Genomic DNA, 20,427 nt, shown 5'->3' on the forward strand with positions numbered 1-20,427 from the left:
ATAGAGTAGCCAGGACGCGTATGAAATGTAATATACGTAGTTTCTGTTTAGCAGGACAAAATGAGAGCATTGCAACAGTACTGTTTAATTTGTTAATACCTTTGTATTGATGCAAAGTCTGTAGGTAACTGTACGTCCAATTAGAAATTTGGACGCTGTGCCACAGATGTAAGCGATAATTTCAAAAAAGTTGCCAAAAAACGTAAAATATGTGAACAATTAATAATGTCCTTTGTCCGTTTGAAGCATTCATGAATTTATTGCTTATAACATTAAAATACTAAACTGAGAGACTACGTCATAAACTAACAAATTATATGTGCATTGATTATCCCCATGGATGAATGCGCAGCAGAAGCAAAGAATCCACACTTTTAACTCCAAAAACTGTGTTAGTTAGCCCGGGTTCCGGGGTTCGATTACCGGCGGGGTCAGGGATTTTCTCTGCCTCGCTATGACTGGGTGTTGTGTGCTGTCCTTAGGTTAGTTAGGTTTAAGTAGTTCTAAGTTCTCGGGGACTGATGACCATATATGTTACGTCCCATAGTGCTCAGAGCCATTTGAACCATTTTTGTGTTAGTTAAATGTGTGAAGCAGTATCATAAACGATTTTCGAAGCATAGTCGATTGCTACACTTAACTCATTGACCCTAATCAAAATTTACATCAAGTGTGTCCCATATTTTTCGTATACGTAAGACATGTTTAAGACAATAGCACAACAATGCTGATAGCTCACCGACTCCATTCATACCATCCAATATTTTTGAAATTATGGTTTAGGACTTCTGTTAAAGATATTCATATTTCGTACGTTAATGCTTGGTTAATAGATTATTTGATATTCTGCTACTCCGAAGTGAGGATCGATCACTACTATAAACCTAGTAGGATAACAGGATTCATGGGAGACCAATACATTCAGGTAATCCCAAAACTGTATAGCATTTCAACAAAGCAACATTCTGACTAGTTTTCATGCTGAATTAAAAGACAGTTTCACTGTGTAACATTTATCACGCAGATATTGGCGGTGAAAATGATTTACACGTGCAGGTGACCGTGATGGTCTAGCAGATAGAGTGGTAGAGTCTGGTCCTGAAGGCAAGGGTTTCAATCCTTGATAGGAGTGGCGAATTTTTCTTGTTCCACTCCCTGCAGAACGCCCACAGTTCCGTTCGGCCTGCTATCAAATTGAGTATTGGAGACCTTCCCGAGGCGTAAAATGGGACTAGGGCGACGGGGCTGTCACACTCTTCCTAGTATCACGGCGAGTGACAATATGCACTTCACCACGGTCAGACCTGGCGCGTGATCACGGGTTCAGCTCAACAGACATTACTTTTTCTTTTTATTCATATAATTTAACCCACCTCAATTGATGTTACTAAATTATAAAACATGGCACTAAATTTTCCAGATCTTTGGAATTAGTACATACCTGCAAAATCTACTACTAGTTTTGGTACCAGCACGAAAGTTACTTTAAAAGGAGACGCATTACACATAAATTTTCAGTTGCTTTAAAACCCGTAAAATTTCATTTATTTTGCACTGCTGTAAAAAAATTAGTATACCCTTCTAGAAGTTTCCAATGCGCTCAATATTTGTTGTAACGGTGCTTATGGAGAACATGAAATGATTACACTAACAGATCAATAGCACAAGCGGTTCTCAGGTACCAGGTATCGACCCACGCTGAAACACCCATATTAGTACGTGGTTTAGCCTCCACGGCCGGTAATGCAGGCGCTGATTCTGCCATTCAGTCGATAGTAAAGATGGGGAATATTGTCATGGGATACGTTATGTCACACCGGCTCCACCTGTTCACATAGTTTTGTACGAGCTGAAACACCCATATTAGTACGTGGTTTAGCCTCCACGGCCGGTAATGCAGGCGCTGATTCTGCCATTCAGTCGATAGTAAAGATGGGGAATATTGTCATGGGATACGTTATGTCACACCGGCTCCACCTGTTCACATAGTTTTGTACGAGCTGAAACACCCATATTAGTACGTGGTTTAGCCTCCACGGCCGGTAATGCAGGCGCTGATTCTGCTATTCAGTCGATAGTAAAGATGGGGAATATTGTCATGGGATACGTTATGTCACACCGGCTCCACCTGTTCACATAGTTTTGTACGAGAATACGAATCACCCGCGTCACTTTATATCCCACACGTTCTCGGCTGAAAACAAGTATAGAGATGAAGCTTCCTGGCAGATCAAAACTAGTGCGGGACCAAGACTCGAACTCGGGACCTTTGCCTTTCGCGGGCAAGTGCTCTAGCAACTGAGCTACCCAAGCACGACTGACTACCCGTCCTTACAGCTTCAATTCTGCCAGTACCTCGTCTCCTACCTTCCAAACTTCACAGAAGAAGGTTCGCAGAAGAGCTTCGCGGACGTCTATAGCCTCGTCTACGGGCGTGAGAATGTTGATATGACCACTCATACCAGCATTCTTTCCCAACTGACGTAGCACGTCCATCCTGTGCATCAGTTCTCCAAAAGGATCATCCTGCCCCTCAGAAGGCCGCAATTTGACTCCTTTCGATCTCACTCACTTGGCTGTAGGAAGGACGAGTGCGTCTTCGTGGCATTGTTGCCCGCTTGCTTCACACGTTTGCATCACATTGAGCCTTCTGGCTGTGAGCATTCTCTATTGAAAGGTAGACACAGATTGCGCTCTGGTAACTTTTCCACTTCGCTGTCTGTTGGCGAGCGAATCTGAAACAGTTGTCAGCACATCTACTATCCCCCAAGGGGCATATGCCGTCATCGGATCGTAATCGACGTAGTCTTTCCAGGTGTTTTCTTCTGCAGTGTATTTCGCTAAGATGGCAGGCAGATTTGTGGAAATAATAGTGGACTCAAGTATGAGTGCTTCGACTTTAATATACGCGGGTTGTAACTTAAAAAGTGGCAACTATTTATTCACAGCCGATACAAAAGAGTTACATGTTTGCACCTGTTACTGTCCTTCAAAGTAGTCACTAGCGTTGTGTAGAAGCTATTGCCACTAACGTGGAAGGCGTAGTATACCATTAGCATAGCCTATTCTGTTGATATTGCGAATGGTGTGGTCTACTGCCTGTCGAATCTCTGGAACAGTTCTGAAGCGAATGCCACGAAGTGGTTCCTTCATCTTCGGAATCAAATCAAAGTCACAAGGACTTAAATCCGGGGAGTATGGTGGATGGTACAGTACTTCACAGTCCCATCGACCGAGCAGAGCAGCCACAGCTTACGCTGTATGCTACCGCGCATTGTCGTCCAAAATGATGGGTGGGTTGCGCAGAAAGTGTCGCTGCTTCTTCCGCAAAGCTGGTAGCAGGTGATGCTCCAAAAACGAACAGTAACACTATGCACTGACGGTCTGCCGTGGGCCGTTGTTCCTGTTTCGAAAACATAGTGACACCGTTAAATTAGACCTCTCGCTCACAAGTGACTGTGTTTCCCTTGATTGTGCGCAAGCCGGTGACGTGGGACGGGCGAGTCTATTTGCTCGGAGGTAAGGTAGGTATGTCAACAACGTGTGCTGTCAGCGACAATAGTAGATTCCACTGCATAGTGTCTCCACAGCAGTGTTGCCACTATCTAAGTTCCAACCTACGTACATTCAAACAAATTTAATGTAGAATAAAATGCTATTTAATTGTGACTAACATAAATTAAAAATAGTGCCATCGCCCAGGGCGCTTAATTCTATAATTACACACATGCTGCCGGCCGGAGTGGCCGAACGGTTCTAGGCGCTACAGTCTGGAACCGAGCGGCCGCTACAGTCGCAAGTTCAATCCTGCCTCGGGCATGGAGATGTGTGATGTCCTTACGTTACTTAGGTTTAAGAAGTTCTAAGTTCTAGGGGACTGATGACCTACGAAGTTAAGTCCCATAGTGCTCAGAGCCATTTGAACCATTTGAACATACATGTTAACATTTCTTTTTCTGATAGCACATCCCTTCAGCTGGTGCAGAGACGAATATCTTTAAATAAATTTTATTGGCGCCAAGCATCACTTGAGGGAGAGTGTAGGTTGTGGTAGGTCACGTACACTTGCAGTACTCAGTTTTGTGAACGCCACCAATCGTAGGTTGGAAAGACTGAATAAATGTGTCAGATGTTGATCATGAATATCTTTTGTGAATTTCTTACGATATCAGTACTGTGCTGGTAAGATATCAATATTCACAATTTATCAATATTTATACCGCAAACAGTTACACAACCGGACGGCAGAAGTGAACTTTGTCACGAGAGACGAGGAACACACTACATCACATGACACTGAGGAAATAAAGAAGTTGGAGTTGTCGCATGATGGACTGAGCGCGTGCTCAGAGTTTATTTTTATCCACCCCAAGCAAAAATATGAGCATTTAGTTTGCAACTGAAGGAGCCGCTAGTTAACACATCAGCAACCAGAATAACTGATAGTAATGCAGTCTGCCCAGTAAAATCTTCCTGGAGGCTGGATTAATTTTATTTTTCATAGCAGGAGTTTTCATATTAATTTTTACTTTCTACATTCAGTCTACGAATGGTGACAATTAATCCACCTTGCATATAGTTTTGCAGTCTTATCAAGTTCTGCGAAGCGTCTTATCTCTACTTGTGTTTTCTCATATTTTTTCCATACTATGGGGGAACCGAAACTGAGTGTATTTTATTTTCATTTATCATTACGTTTGACATTCAGTACACCGTGTACCTTTCTTTGTTCAACTCTTTTAAACATGGATTATCGCTATGTTGTACTAATGTGGGTATATCAGCAAACGCACGCAACTTGGTGAATTCAGATGGTCTTTCTTGGTTCAGATTTGGAGCAGAGGAAAATGGCAGTTTAATTTAATTTTCGAAGCTGGCTTGAGTCATCACCTCATCGGGTGCGACCTGCGTGGTTTTTTTTTAACATATGCCTTCGTGATTGGTTCCTGCACACCAACGTACAAGGAACACGTTTGTTCACATTTTAGTCTTTGAACGGATGGAAAATTCTGAGCAAGAAGTTTTGTCTCTCCTGTCTTCTGACTGGAGGAGCCATGTGGTATTATTGAAAATTTCATTTTGTAGGTTGGCCGGCGTGCCCCCTTCAAGATGTTTTAACGTCTGGGTATGGAGGCGAGGTAGCTTGGATTTTTGTGCAGAGTTGATCAGTCGCAGAAAAATCGCCAATGCTGGTGGACGGTGAGTTCGATGTGCCGCTTCCGCGCTCGCTTAGATGGTGAATTTGGATGTCAGTTAGGTCAGACTTTTAAGTTACAAACTTTCTTTAACTTTAAAGGCATTTGTTAGACGCCTTATGGTGTTCACGTGAGAGATAACTAGAGACCGAATTATACGCATTCGCATGTTGCACATGCATTTGTATATTTAGCTCCTCTTCACCGGTTATTGCATACCGGTATTTTAACTAAGAAGTAGTGACGATGCATATTTTCTCTCTATGTTTACAATATTTTAAAAATTTTGACGGTTGGTCTCTAGATCGATCTAGTTTTGATGTCCCACAGATTGGCCATGACCTAGAACTGGTGCATTCTCTAACCGAGAGGCCACTGCCTAGTGAAATCATTACAGAAGAGGAACAGGAAGACAGAGTCAATGCTCCTACGCCCGCGCTTCCGGTTAATCCCCTCCGCCGTCATACCGTACCCGTCAGCAACAATTAAATTATACTACGCAAGCTTTTAGTCGCACGTCCATTGTTTCAGTTTAGCTTTCTGTTTACGACGTCGACGTGCAGTGTGTAACGCGTTGCGCGTCATGCCCCAGGGAAAAGGAAACGTCGTTTCGTGGATAGCTCACCATCCTGGAATATTTACATATGACGGAATTGTTTTATATTGGCGAGTTTGCGAAAAAAAACGTTTCGTGCAAAAAAAGTTTCAAATAGACGAGTATGTTAAGACAAGTCTTAATATCGCAGGAATGCAGCAGAAAGGACCACGATAACAACTTCTGCACGTTGCAGTAGCAGGGATGTCCAAAAGTAACCAAAAAAAGTCTATTTAACGTGGATCTATATGAAGCATTCACTGCATATTCTTCTTCACAAACTTACAAACCCTATCCTCAAGGGCTGCCTGCGGAAATATTGCTTAAATCAAAATATACCAGATGAATCAACGTTGCGTAAAAATTACGTACCGACAATTTACGTATATGTTCAGGAAGAAATACGCAACGAACTCAAGGACAGCACTATCTGTATTTCAGTTGACGAAACTACAGACACATGTGGACGTTACTTTGCAAATTTAATTGTTGGTGGTTTAAAAGGTTGCCTTCTTCCTATTTAGCGGCCTGCAAAGAACGTGAAAAAGTAAATCATTTTACGATCGCCAGATTTGTGAATGAGAGTATTACAAAAATATTTCCAGGATCTTTTTCAGATGAAAGGGTGTTGGCGTTTATTTCAGACGCTGGTCCCTATATGATCAAAGCAGGAAAATCTCTCCAAGTATTTATCCCAATTTGAGTCATGTGACGTACTTGGCTCATGGAGTACATCCATCCACTTGCTGAAGAAGTACGTTGCACGTTGTGAATGTAAATAAGCTTATTTCTTACACAAAAAAGTGTTTCTAAAGGCTCCTGCTCACATCAATACCTACAAAGAAAAACTACCAAATGTGCCTTTACGTCCCGAACCAGTGATAACTCGTTGGAGTACATGGGTCCAACTGTGTTTCATTCAATAAACATTTCGAGGCCATTAAAGGGGTAGCAAACGACTTCGCTAGTGCAGAGGCTTTGGCAGTTTGCCAGTGCAAGGAAGCGTTTAATGATTCCGGTATTAAAAAAGACATTGCCATGCTTAGCACTCATATTTCCCGTATACCTGCAAGTATTAAAAAGCTTGAAACTCAAGGATTAGCATTGAATGAATCTATTCAGTTAATGAATAAAATTATTCCAGTTAACTACTCATTGTTGAAGGTATTCCCAAGAAAACTGAAAGTAAAGTTTGAAAATATTTTAAATAATACTCCAGGCTTTGAACCTTTGTGCCAAATTGATAGTTTTATTAATGGAACAGGCGAACTTTACCAGAAACAATAAGTGCCAACATAGTACCCAAATTCAAATTCTGCCCAGTTACCTCGGTTGATGTAGAACGGTCCTGTGCTGCTTATAAAAATGTTTTGAGTGATCGAAGACACAATCTTACTACCGAACATTTGGAACAGTACTTGGTCGTTTATGTTTACAACAGGAGAAAAATGTAAAATAAATTGTATATGATGCTTTGGTACAGTAATATTAATAAAAATTAATGCTGTTTAAAAAATTCATGATTGTATGATGTTTTTTAAATAAAATGTTATGGGTCAGTTTACGTTTCATTCGGAAAGTGTATGCACTCAGCGACTGTGTGTGACTTATAAATTATAGAGTGCAGCAATCAGTCGTCCTTTTTAGATTTTATTATGCAAGTCCAGATTTTGGCTAGTAGCTAGTCATTCTCAATGAGCTTTTTTATTCTCAATGCATGTAAGTCCCTGTTGTTCGAGCTTCAGTCACAGTTCTTTGAATACTACTCAAAGTATTCAAAGAACTATGACTGACGCCCGAACAACAGGTACTTACATGCACTGAGAATAAAAAACACCACATTGAGAATGGCTAGCTACTAGCCGAAATCTGGGTTTGCATAATAAAATCTAAAAAGGACGACTGATTGCTACACTCTATATATATATATATATATATATATATATATATATATATATATATATATATATATATATATATCACGGAGTTTTTGCGCGTGCCCCTCTGCGTGCGATATATCTCGTAGTTGGTCCCGTACATATCGATTGTTTCGCTGGTACTCACTCGCATCACGTCCGCTTGTTACCGACAACAGTAGCAAAGAAGGAACAATTCTTGAAACACGATAAGCGTCCACATTTTTCAATTTTTAGCAAATAATCCCAGAAAGGCCCCCTTCATAGCCGGCCGCGGTGGCCGAGCGGTACTAGGCGCTTCAGTCCGGAACCGCGCGACTGCTACGGTCGCAGGTTCGAATCCTGCCTCGGGCAGGGATGTGTGTGATGGCCTTAGGCTAGTTAGGTTTAAGTAGTTCGAAGTTCTAGGGGACTGATGACCTCAGATGTTAAGTCCCATAGTGCTCAGAACCATTTGATCCATTTTGAACCCCCTTCATAACCTCTACCAGAAAGTATTCAGAAAATGATATCAGCGTTGTAAATGTGCTCCGATTTTTCGCGTGGCCGGCGCTCTTCCTCGTAACTGATATGCACAGGTTCGACTCTGAGATATAATGCACGCAGTAACTACCATGTTTTTTTTATTATTTGACCTTCCATATTTCGATACTTCTCATGCATTTTTAAGCATTTTTCATGCATATTTGCGCGCATATTTTAAAGTTTTTATGATGCATATGATCCGGTGTCTAGTGATAACCTATGATATCGTTTAACTAGATTCATACAGGGCCGAAAGTGTTCCTTTTCCAGTCATGATTCGCTTCGTGTATCGTGATTCTGATTAATTTTACGTTTCTTTTTGCTGCGAGTCCCTAGACAATGCTGATAATTCTATTTCTGCTAGAAATCGTGTATACTACCTTCTGTTATCCTTTGAGTATTTAGAGTATTTGGTGTGAGCACATGAGCATCCAAAAATTCTCGCTGAGTAATAGTGATTAATGCATTTTAACGTCACAGAACCATAGTGTTAGGATTTTGTAGGTGTTTCACGTGTAATGACGTTCAGGAGTACGCTCCATTTTGTTAATACCGTATTTACTCGAATCTAAGCCTCACTTTTTTTCCAGTTTTTGTAATCCAAAAAACCGCCTGCGGCTTAGAATCTTGTGCAAAGCAAGCAGAAGTTCTGAAAAATGTTGGTGGGTGCCGCCACAACTAACTTCTGCCGTCGAATATATGTAGCGCTACATAGGCATGCTTTGTAGGCACAAAGATAAATACTGGCACCAAAACCGCTGCGTCATTTAAAAAAAACAGGTGGAAGACGAGCTTTTTTCTCCGCCCCGAGTTTCGACCGCTGCATTTTCGTACATTATCCAACGAAGTAAATACAAATTCCGTATTGTACATCTTCGAATGTAGCAGCAGCATTTCAATGTACTACGAAAATCCGACTGGCAAGACTGTTTGGGATGTTTGTCAGTATGGCCAACTCTACATTCTGGATTTTTTCCTACCTGTGAGAAGAGATGGTTACTAATAGGAACTTTTATGAATTGTGAATGACATGCAGTATTCTCTTCACCATAAGAATAATACGAATATAAACATTTTACTACGTATTGTTTCGTGTTTGCTGCTATCTCATTTAAATCCTGTCTGCCTAATAAACTACGAAACTAGAGTGAGACAACAGCAAACGCGGAAGAATATACGTATCATGCCATCTTTATATTCGTATTATTCTTATGCCTAATAGTGATACAGTCAGAAATGAAGCATGGCAATTGACTACATTTTTAAATCTAAGATGACTCTAATTTCTGTGCAGAATGTACCGTACTAAAGAGGCGCCTGCAAAGATTTTCAAACGGAGAAAAATTTTCGCTAAACTGTCGTTCAGAACATCTATCATACGCAGTCTATTATTTGGTTCTTGTTAATCATTAGCAAAGAAAGCAGCAGTGTAAGTAACAACAAATACCAGTCTCTTGCCATTGTTTCGCTAATAAGACGATTCCTCTTTTTTTTTTTTTAAATTATAAGCGACAGTAGCGCACACAAAAGGAAGCCATGCCGCGAGCGGCGACAGGCCGTAAACACGCACTATCAGAATGCAACAAACAATGCATGACACAGTACAGTAATGCATTTTCAGCTTAGAGTGACGTAAACACCTATAACAAAGAAAACGGCGCTTATCAGATCAAAGAAAAATAAGCAATCAATTCAAACCAGACAAAGCACGTGAAAAAGGAATCGTACCCGTATAAATAAGGACGGAGCGCCTGACTCATAGCAATGGCTACCTGGCAAAGCGTAACTGCTAAGCTTACAACTCGAACCAAACTACTGTAGCTGTATCGTCATTCATTCGATCTAAATTGTGTCTCATATTACAATGGACCAACTTTGTTTCGATTTGGAGATGTGGCCTAAAACTTTTGTCTCCCCTTGAATTTCGAGTCTCAAATTTCAGGTGCGGCTTAGATTCGGGAAAATTTTTTTTCCTCGATTTCGAGTCTCATTTTTCAGGTGCGGCTTAGATTTTAGTGCGGCTTAGATTCGAGTAAATACGGTATGTGTCCCTCAAGCTTCAAGTTAGTTCGTTAAACTTTCACCAGTGTGCATACCAGCACACCCTTCGTCTGGTAATCACTGTCCTCATGTACCTTATAAGAGAAAGACTCAAGCATTTAGTAACGTCTGAAGGAACGAATCGTGGAGGCACATGTTAAAAAAAGAACTCATCCCATCCGATAAGTTGGTGCCTCAAGCCATAGGACGATCTGAACCCCGGTGGTTAGATTTCCATTGCGGTGTTTTCTTCGTGATAGAACCTAGGGCTGAATTCAGGTAATATTTCTGGAACTGCAGACAACTTGGCATTCAGTGGAGGTTAGATGTTAAGCACTGTTTTGTTCAGTACCAGTTCTTGGCCAAGGAGAGAGATTTTAATACTGCAAATGTGCCGCCCAGCAGACACAGTTTACAATATATGTCGTTTTGGATAGTGAGTGAACAGAGGACTTCTTTCAGCGTTATTTTTGTGAAAATACATTTACGAAAATGAATGTCAAGTTTAGGAAAGCTGGTTCAACATTCTGAAATACAATCAAGGGTGTAGTAGATTGGTTCCCAGTCCGATCAGTATTCTCGCTTGCAAGCACACCAGAAAAAGTCTGGTTTTGTAACAAATTTATTCATATTAGCTACGACAGCTACGAAGAACTCTAGAAGTAAACTTACCAATCACTAACACTGTTCACTTTTAGCTTACCATGGTTAACCCTGTGAGTAATATTGGTGCGTTAGCGGTATTTTGTTGTGTGGGATTGTCATTGTGCAAAAAGGAGGTGGGACCCAATAGTCGCTCGTTACCCACTGCCTTTCACCACTGTCTTGTATAATGTACCCAAGTACAGATTGGTTTTTTTCCTTACAACTGCAAAAGGAAAATGCAAGAATTAATTGAATGCAGCTTTGTATGTTCGTACAACACTTCCGTGCATGAATAAGGACTACATCCTAATTTGTCGTTCGCAGATTGCAGGCCATAAGGTCTTCTGTGTTTAAGAGTGTTAACTATTCTGGTTTGGTTGCAGTTCCAAGTTACATTCGTGGCTACGCACTACTGAGAAGGCCTTTATCTGTTGGAGATACTAGCCGCTCAGCAGACATTATCATGTACAAGGACTCAAGTAAGATCAACCCGAATTATGTTAAATGACGATGTTTAACTTTGAGGGTGGGGTTAGCTTGGTAATGCTTTTTGGTGAGGTTCCGCGCGTAGGTATTCGATCGCGTATTTTCGCGTATTTCAATAGGTGCAGATACTTTGCGAATTAAGGATTGCTTGGCAGCTGGTGATAGAATTATATATTACTTTATTCATTTCCTGGTATGGTAAATTGAAAGATGCTACCCTCCTCAGGAGCGTAGAGGTAATTATCCTAAAGAGTTAGAATTGGGTATTTTATTAATTATCTTACATGTGATCGTGAAAGCAACAGCTGCAATTGTAGGTTGAAATATCCCTACAGGTTCTAAAGGGTTGAAAATGTTAAGTAGATTAAACTCATTTCTCACCATTCAATTTTACCGAGAACCATATAATTATTTGTAACCCGTCCATTGGAACATGCGATGCTGGTTGGCTCTCATTTTGTTTTCTCTTATGGAAACTAACAGTGGTCCCTGTGATAGCTAACTCTATGGCTACTATGCTATGCTTGAGGCACAATAGTAGAAAACAGAAATTGTATGCATGTTAGTTAATGTTACAGGAACCGAGAGTAGTATGGTTTCGTGTGATTTAATGCTGGGCGTTCTTACGACACTTGTTGTTGTGCTGCCTCGCTGATCTGTTACAGTAATATGTACATAGCGAAGGTAGACCTTTGTTAAGAGATTTTTTGGCTACAGTAATTAACTATTTTATGTATTCCACATTTATGTACACACGGCTGTGGGCACTACCCCACTGCACAGCTAGACCCTACAAGCGAAAGGGTAACACATGCCCAAAGTGTTCAATATCACTTAAGAAGTAATCCATTCATGTACTACAAGCAACGTATAGATATAAAGGCCCTCAAGTCCTTCTGTTTTTCTTTTTAGAATAATTCATTCTGCTTGTCAGTATCAGTGCTTAATAATCATTACTTATTGGGAGTAGTCTGTGATTATGAAACACACATGCCACTTTGAACATAAATGAGCTCAATGATTTAAAATGGTACTTTGAGAGAATAAGTCATAAACTTAACATATCACATGCAAATTAATTATCCCCACGAAAGATTTTTGAGCAGAAGAAAAAAATAAAAGAAGAAACCACAACTTTAACTTCGGAAAAAAAGAACTTGACTGTGTTCAATAACTTCATAATCGATTATTAAAGCTAAGTCGATCGCAGTACCTGAAATCTTTAGTCATAACTAAAATTCTCATCAAGTGAATTCCATTTTTTTATTACACATAACACACATTTATGACAATAGCCTAACATTGCTGATCACTCACTGCTTCAGTTGATACCATGTAATTCCTCTGAAACTGTGTTCTGGATTCCTGTAAAAATACATATTTCTTATGTTGAAACCACTTCAGTACTCTACCCCACCTTTTTCAACCATGAACTGAGTATCGATTGGTTCAAAATGGTTCAAATGGCTCTGAGCACTATGGGACTTAAGTTCTGAGGTCATCAGTCCCCTAGAACTTAGAACTACTTAAACCTAACTAACCTAAGGACATCACACACATCCATGCCCGAGGGAGGATTCGAACCTGCGACCGTAGCGGTCGCGCGGTTCCAGACTGTAGCGCCTAGAACCGCTCGGCCACTGCGGCCGGCTATCGATTGGTACTATAGACTTTAGTTGAATAATAGGTCTCATGAGAGACCAACTCACGTTGTAAATTCAAAAATTGTATCACATTTGAACAAACGAAGATGTTGTGAAACATTTGAAGTGAATTGAAATAGTGTTTCGAAAATTAACGCATACTCAGGGGGTGCTGAATGAGAAAACTTCATGTTTTACTGGAAGGTAGAGCGCTACACTTAGAAAATGGAGGTCCTGGTTTCAATTCCTGGATAGGAGATATGATTTACCTTCGTTCCAGTCCTTTCAGGATGGCCCCAGGTCCATTTAGCCCGTTATCTAACTGAGCAGGTACTGGGTATGTTTCCCGGGGTACAAGTGGGACGGGGCGATGTAATCGCCAACTTTCCGCTTCCCCCTCCTAGTGTCGTGGCAGCTGAAAGGTTGCACTTAATCCTTAGCCAGACCTGACTCCTGTTCACGAGTTCAGAGCCACGTGCTTTATGTTTACTTTTTAAACATACTATTAGAACCGAAATGCAGCGACTGAATTAATATTACTAATATATAAATCGTAATAGTAAATTCTTAACAACTTCAGAAATAAAACATATTCGCAAAATCTAAGACAAGTTTTGGAATCAATACGAAAATTTATTTAAAATGAGAACATTACAAATAACCTGCCAGTCGTTTTAGATTTCTTACAAATTTCAATTATTTTATTTAACTAAGATGGTATACAGGTTTGTGCTCTCAAGCAGAGATGACACTCTGGTAGCTATGCCGCTACGCTACCTGTAGGGCCGGTCACTGTGGCCGAGTGGTTCTAGGCGCCTCAGTCCGGAACCTTGCTACTGCCACGGTGGCAGGTTAGAATCCTGCCTCGGGCATGGATGTGTGTGATGTCCTTAGGTTAGTTAGGTTTAAGTAGTTCTAAGTCTAGGGGACTGATGACCTCAGATGTTAAGTCCCGTAGTGCTCAGAGTCATTTGAACCATTTGAACTACCTGTTGGGGGACGACGGTGAAACCATTATCAGTACGTCTACTAAACCCCAGGTGGCATATGCTGTCATCCGATCGAAATCGACCCTTTCCAGATGTACTAATTTTTTTCCGGCAGTGGATATGTCACCTTTAGAGCAAGCAGCAATTCATCGCGCAAAATAGAAATTTTATCATAGTAATTCTCCACCATTCTACGGTCACTCACATGCAAACAGTTGGAAACAGGTGCTGACCCCATCTCTCAGCTTGTTTATTTACACAGGGCACTTCGCTGTGGCACTTATGTTCCATTAATCCAAGAGATAGACATGTCCGAAAAAGAGCAGGGTTACTGACCTACAACAGTTTAAAGGGAAAGCATTGAAGTTGCTTATTACGGACTCAGTAACACATTTCGAGATTACTGTGGAAAGAAGCTGCGGTGTGCGGCATCAGGAACTATTTGCATACCTGTCTGAAAATATTTACAGAGCTAACGGACATCCCACACAAGGGCGGTTGTATGTGCAATTGAATCCCGCTCCTGATATGATCTCGTAAACTGTGCAGTCTCTAATGTTAGAAAATATGTAACCTCGAAGCGTCGATGAGGGTCAGATAGCGCTTCACTGAACGGCGAAATGTATCAAAGCATATGCTTACCCGTAATGTCAGAGGATCCGTCTGCAGGCTCTCTGCAAGCCCAGACAATTGAATAGCTTTCGTAGTCAGTATCCAGGACCCAATACGGACCCGTTCCTGTCAACAAACAAAGAACCAAGCACGTGTGAACACTGAAATGTACATATTTTTCCTACAACTTACAATACTGAAATAAACTTCATTGGCGCCAGTTTAAATTGAAGGGTTCTTGGAAGTAATATCTATTAAGTTATTTCATCGTATATACAATATCATGTGCTCATAGTCTCTCCTGTAACACACCAAATAGTGGCATTAATAATTTCTTAAAGTTCCTAATGAACATAGCCACTGACACTTCAAAAAAGACAACAAATCATAACTGTAATTATAAATGTCTTCTACAAAGAAGTACTTCATCTTCTTCATTACTTCATTTATTTGATGTCGTCTAGCTGCAGCATACTAGCTAGTCATTGACGTAACTCAGTCGTGTCTTTAGAGTAAAAGTCGCCATACTGACCTGTTACGCCTGGGAAGTGCACCGTGAATTTGGCCTCTCCGGATTCAGGGTCGTCCCACTCGGCCCAGCCGATGATGTCGTTGAAGGCCTCTGCAGCCGTGCTGAACAGTCTGTTGTGTACGGTCACGTTGTTCTCGCCAGCCACTGTGTACTCCGCCGTGATGCACTGGCCGCCCTCCTCGAACGGAGCCTCTCCCAACCTGGCGATCTCGTACCACACGCCCTGGTACTGTACGGACACACACGCACACACACAGGAGGTATAATGGTTAGTAGTAGCTCAGCAGCCACAATCCCACGGCCGCAACTGCCTTAACTACATCGGTGTTACCTTAGAAGCGTCAAAATCGGTCACAGCAGGCTTATCTCATTTGTGGACTACGCAAACGCACTGTTGTTGATCCTGAGGCGTGTCTGTGGTTAGTATTGTGTTGAAAATACAGGACGAATCAAAATGAATATAGTGATTACAAATAACTGTATCTTTTTCGCTTAGCGATACATCGATAATAATTACAGAGAGTGCAAGAGAAAGTTCGTAATTTCGACATTACTCATGACGAGTGAATCGAAAACTTCTCGTTTCGTGCCACACAAAAGTTGAATGCCCGCCGGAACAAATGGATCTCGATGGGCGATAGAGGGCAGTGCCATCGCAGCGCTACACCCTGCTAGAGACTGCACCACCGTCTCGCCACGTGAATACGCCGGCCATGAGGGTCCATCGCGGCAAAGCCTTCTAGATACAAGGCCTACGCACAGCGGCCATATTGGCACGTGACGTCACAAACTGTTGGCCATCTCATCTTCAGTCGGCAGTCCTGTTGGCGTGTATGTTGTGTTGAAAGTGTGGGACACGTGAAAGTGATATATATTTCATACAGTATTCGCCTACAGTTCTGCGAAGTATGGGATACAAGTGCTGCGTTCCCTTTTGCCAGGGAAATTATAAATCCCAAAAAGGCATGAAAGTGCACGTGTTTTGATTTCCAAAATGTGTGAAGTTGAGAAATCGCTGTATTGCAGCTATTCCCAGACAGGAATCTGTGTCTACGCATCATTCAAGGGTTAGTAAATAACAAAAAAATTGTAACGTGTTATTTGTTTCCATTGCACCACATTTGCCAATTGTTTTTAAAAGCAGTTATGTATCATGTACCGGTATCATTTGTTTCTTAATTCTGGACCATTGCTGCGAGGTTAATACGAAGCTGACTGTGAAATGTCTCTCATATTTGCAACTATTGTCACACAGAATAGTTATATTAATTAGTGTGACTCGAAAATGTTTAGTATTCCTTATCATTCCTACCAGATTATTGTGTTTCCAGTACTTTTATTTGGAAGAGCTACAGAATGATTTTGTTCAGTTTTAAATATACAGCCGGCCGTTGTGGTCAAGCGGTTCTAAGCGCTTCAGTCTGGAACCGCGCGACTGCTACGGTCGCAGGTTCGAATCCTGCCTCGGGCATGGATGTGTGTGATGTCCTTAGGTTAGTTTGGTTTAATTAGTTCTAAGTTCCAGGGGACTGATGACATCAGATGTTAAGTCCCATAGTGCTCAGAGCCATTTTGAGCCATTTACATATACAACTATTAAGAAATAATTTCAATTTGAGCAAACTACCTTAGAAAATTGCTTAAATGAATTCAGCGTTCGACAGATTAAGCAGTATAGAAAGCAGAATTTCGAGGTAAGTGCATTATGATTAAATTAACAGCAGTCTCTGACACGAATTTCAATCAAGGATATAGGAGAAACAATCTTTTCATCTTTAATGTTCTAAAGTTCTGGAGAAACAGGGAAATAAAATATTTTTTCGTTTATTTTTTATTTTTTAAACATTATGTCAGGAGGAGCCCCATTTCGTCGAATGATTTGAGTTTCGTGTGAGTTCAGCAAATTTTGAAGTGGAGAGGAAAATTTACGAAAATAACGAAGGAAACAAATTCTGAAATTCTGTAGGAGCTCCAGCTGCTTTATTTAAAACCGAAAACGTCTGCTTGTTGTTGCATATTGCCGATTTTTTACTGCAAGAAAGCGTAGCTCTTGAGGTAAAAGACAAAATTTAGAAGTACAGTTTGTATTCAAGCCTAGAAACACGTATTTAAGACAAATCGTCAAAATAATTTTACATCTTGAAACAACCTAGGGCAGTTTTGTTCAGTTACTTTACGCAATTATATAAATTTCCATACATTCATTACAAGGACTTGTAGAAGAGGAAAGCACGAGAATTGCTATGTGGTCTCAGCTCTGAAACTTGTAAAGTTCGTATATCTGCAGAGTGCTTAACAGGAGCGTTCCGATACAGACCCTGCCATCAGTATGTGACGTCACAATTGTGCGCGCAGGCCTGTAGTCTAGGTGCTGCTGTTCGCGGCCAGCATAAACACCGCTGTGTCCTGATTGCTTAGTCAGTCGTGCATTTCGTTCTATTGGATCATGGGGTTCCGCGTTCGATTTCCGTCAGGGATGGGTATTTTCTCTACCTTGGTTCTTGGTGTTTGTGTTGTCCTCATCACTTCATCATCATCCTCATTCGTGACACTGGCTAGATTGGAGTGTATAAAAATTGGACTGTGTACAAGTTGGGACTTTGTACGTGCGCTAATGACCGTGCAGTTGAGCGCCCCACAAAAAAAAAAAAAAAAAAAAAAAATTCTTCGTCCAATAACGTTCACTTTCTATCCCCATCGTGATACTGACTACCCGCCGATGACTTCGCTTTGATTTGGTTTTCTCTCTGGTCTCGTTTTCGATTGTGGTTGTACTTGATCTGTTGACAGCGTTGTGTCGAAGGTCCGTCGCACTTCTTTGTACCCTAGATTGCCTCGCTCTTGTTGTTTAGGGTCTGAGTTCGACTCCCCTGTTGCTCGACTCCGGCCTGGACTTGAGACCGCAGATGGTGTTCCCGCGTTGCGCCGTCATCGTTTTTCGTCTGTTCACTGACTTGTGCAACGGTATCCGGTGACTCGCAGATATAGCAAAACTGAATTACGCTACGGTACTGCTGGAACCCATATGGGGAGAACCTTTGCTGCACCTCTCTTCTTTAGTGATGCGCCAAGTGACAGGGATTATCGGCACAACTTAAAAATAGAAGGTACTTCCTATGGAGCTGAATCGCGGCGAGAATCACCGAAAGTTAATGTGTTCTGTGCAATGTGACCACAAAAAGTGAACAGTCCATTTTTTTTTCATTAATTGTCTGAACAAAAATTTATCCAGACATGTCTTAGCAATGGCTGATGCCCGAGCTTCATTAGGCTTACATCTTTCAATAAGATGGAGAACCCGCACACTGAGACGGTACATTTCTAATTAACATCTTTCAAATCGCTTGATCGATCGTTCTGAACGACTCTGTATTCTGTTCTTGGCCACCGAGAGCTCTGGGCCTGACACCCATAGACAGATTTTCTGTCGAGTTTAGTGTATGTGCCTACTTTGTCGAAAAATATTCCAGAAATGAAAATGCGCATTTCTAAAGATGTTCGCAGCAGTGACTACAAATATGCTTTGGTATGTATGATAATAAAATGATTATCGATTAGGTGGTCTCCGTATGACTAATGGTAATCAAACAGAACACCTTTAAAGTAAGTAAACATTTTTTCAAATTTACTTACTTTAACACGGCAGCAGCCGTTTCTAATCTCTATAATCATTTTCAGTTGCCCTAGTTATTCGTAGATGCTATAGTATCATAAGAGATGTGGATTCCCATTTTTTGACCTATGAATAATTTTAATTTTGTAATCTGATATACTATGTTTAGCTTTGATATACACTAACGGAGAAAAGCTGCACACCAAAAAATAATTACTGTAGTGTAACGAAATTTCGAAAATACATTTGTCTAGGTAATATACTTAAGTGATTAACATTGTAATATGGCAGGTTAATGTAAGCACGAGATAAGCCATTACAAATGTTAAATGCTGGTACATTAATAATCGGTGTAACTGCCAGAATGTTGAATGCAAGCATGCAAACGTGCGAGCATTGTGTTTTATAGGTGCCGGATGCCAGTCTGTGGGATGGAGTTCCATGCCTGTTGCCAATACAGGGACGTTTAATACTGTTCGTTGATGACGCTGGAGTTGTCATCCGATGACGTTCAAAATGTGCTCGATTGGAGACAGATCTGGTGATCGAGGAGGTCTAGGCAACGTGTCGACATTCGGTAAAGCATGTTGAGGTACAACAGCTGTATGTGGGCGAGCGTTATACTGTTGTAAAACACTGTTCATGAATGGCAGCACAACAGGTGGAACCGCCAGATCGATGTACAGATTTGTAGTGAGGCTGCGTAGGACAACTACGAGAGTGCTCTTACTGACATACGAAACCGCAGCCCAGACCATAACTCCAGGTGTAGATCCAGCGTGTCTAGCATGCAGAGAGGCTGGTTGCAGGCCCACGACTGCCGTCCTTCTAACCAACACGTGGACAACACCGGCGTCGAGGCAGAGACCAGCTTTCATCAGAAAACATAACAGACTTCCACCCTTCCCTTCAATAAGCACACCAGTGAAGTTGCAAATGGCATATAGTTCAGGGCTGTCCTTGAAGTACCCGATTTGAAACAGTTCACGGTGGTACCAAGTACTGCTCATATTGGTGCTGCAGATGTAAATACGATGTGCTAGAGCCATATGCTGAACACAATGGTCTTCCCTCTCGGTAGCTCCACGTAGGCGTTCGGAGCCGTGTCTTCTTGCGAGCGTACATTCTCGTGACGATCCCTGAAAGCAGTCATGTACAGTGGCTGCATTCCTGCCAAGTCTTTGCACAACACTACAGAAGGAACATTCAAGTTTTCGTGGCCCTATTGCACGATCTCTGTCAAGCTCGGTGAGGTGTTGATAATGGTGTCCTTTTTTCCTTAAAGGCATTCTTGGCTAACATCAGCTCACGACATCCAATGTCAGACATAACTAACGCTCACTTCCAATACAGCGTGTATTTAAAGCAAATCTGAACTGCGTTCTCAAAGTGGCACTACTAGCGCCACTCTTATGCACTGGTGTTGCTTTTTCTTCTTCTTTTCTTTTTCCTTGAGTGTATTTTACTCTACGTAGTTTTATACGTCTGGCCGGCCAGGGTGGGCGAGCGGTTCTAGGCGCTATAGTCTGGAACCGCGCGACCGCTACGGTCGCAGGTTCGAATCCTGCCTCGGGCATGGATGTGTGTGATGTCCTTACGTTAGTTAGGTTTAAGTAGTTCTAAGTTCTAGGGGACT

At 41.4% G+C, this 20,427-nt stretch overlaps 1 protein-coding gene across 1 annotated transcript in view; it reads right to left on the reverse strand.

Annotated features, from left to right (window-relative positions):
* Positions 1-20,427, reverse strand: part of LOC126198795 (uncharacterized) — a 101,183-nt gene that overhangs the window by 69,605 nt on the left and 11,151 nt on the right. The window contains exon 2 of the mRNA XM_049935401.1: positions 15,179-15,407. Within this exon, the coding sequence (XP_049791358.1) occupies positions 15,179-15,407 (229 nt within the window). The remainder of the gene's footprint in view (positions 1-15,178; positions 15,408-20,427) is intronic.

This window comes from Schistocerca nitens, chromosome 1, assembly GCF_023898315.1.
Source record: "Schistocerca nitens isolate TAMUIC-IGC-003100 chromosome 1, iqSchNite1.1, whole genome shotgun sequence".
NCBI lineage: Eukaryota > Metazoa > Arthropoda > Insecta > Orthoptera > Acrididae > Schistocerca > Schistocerca nitens.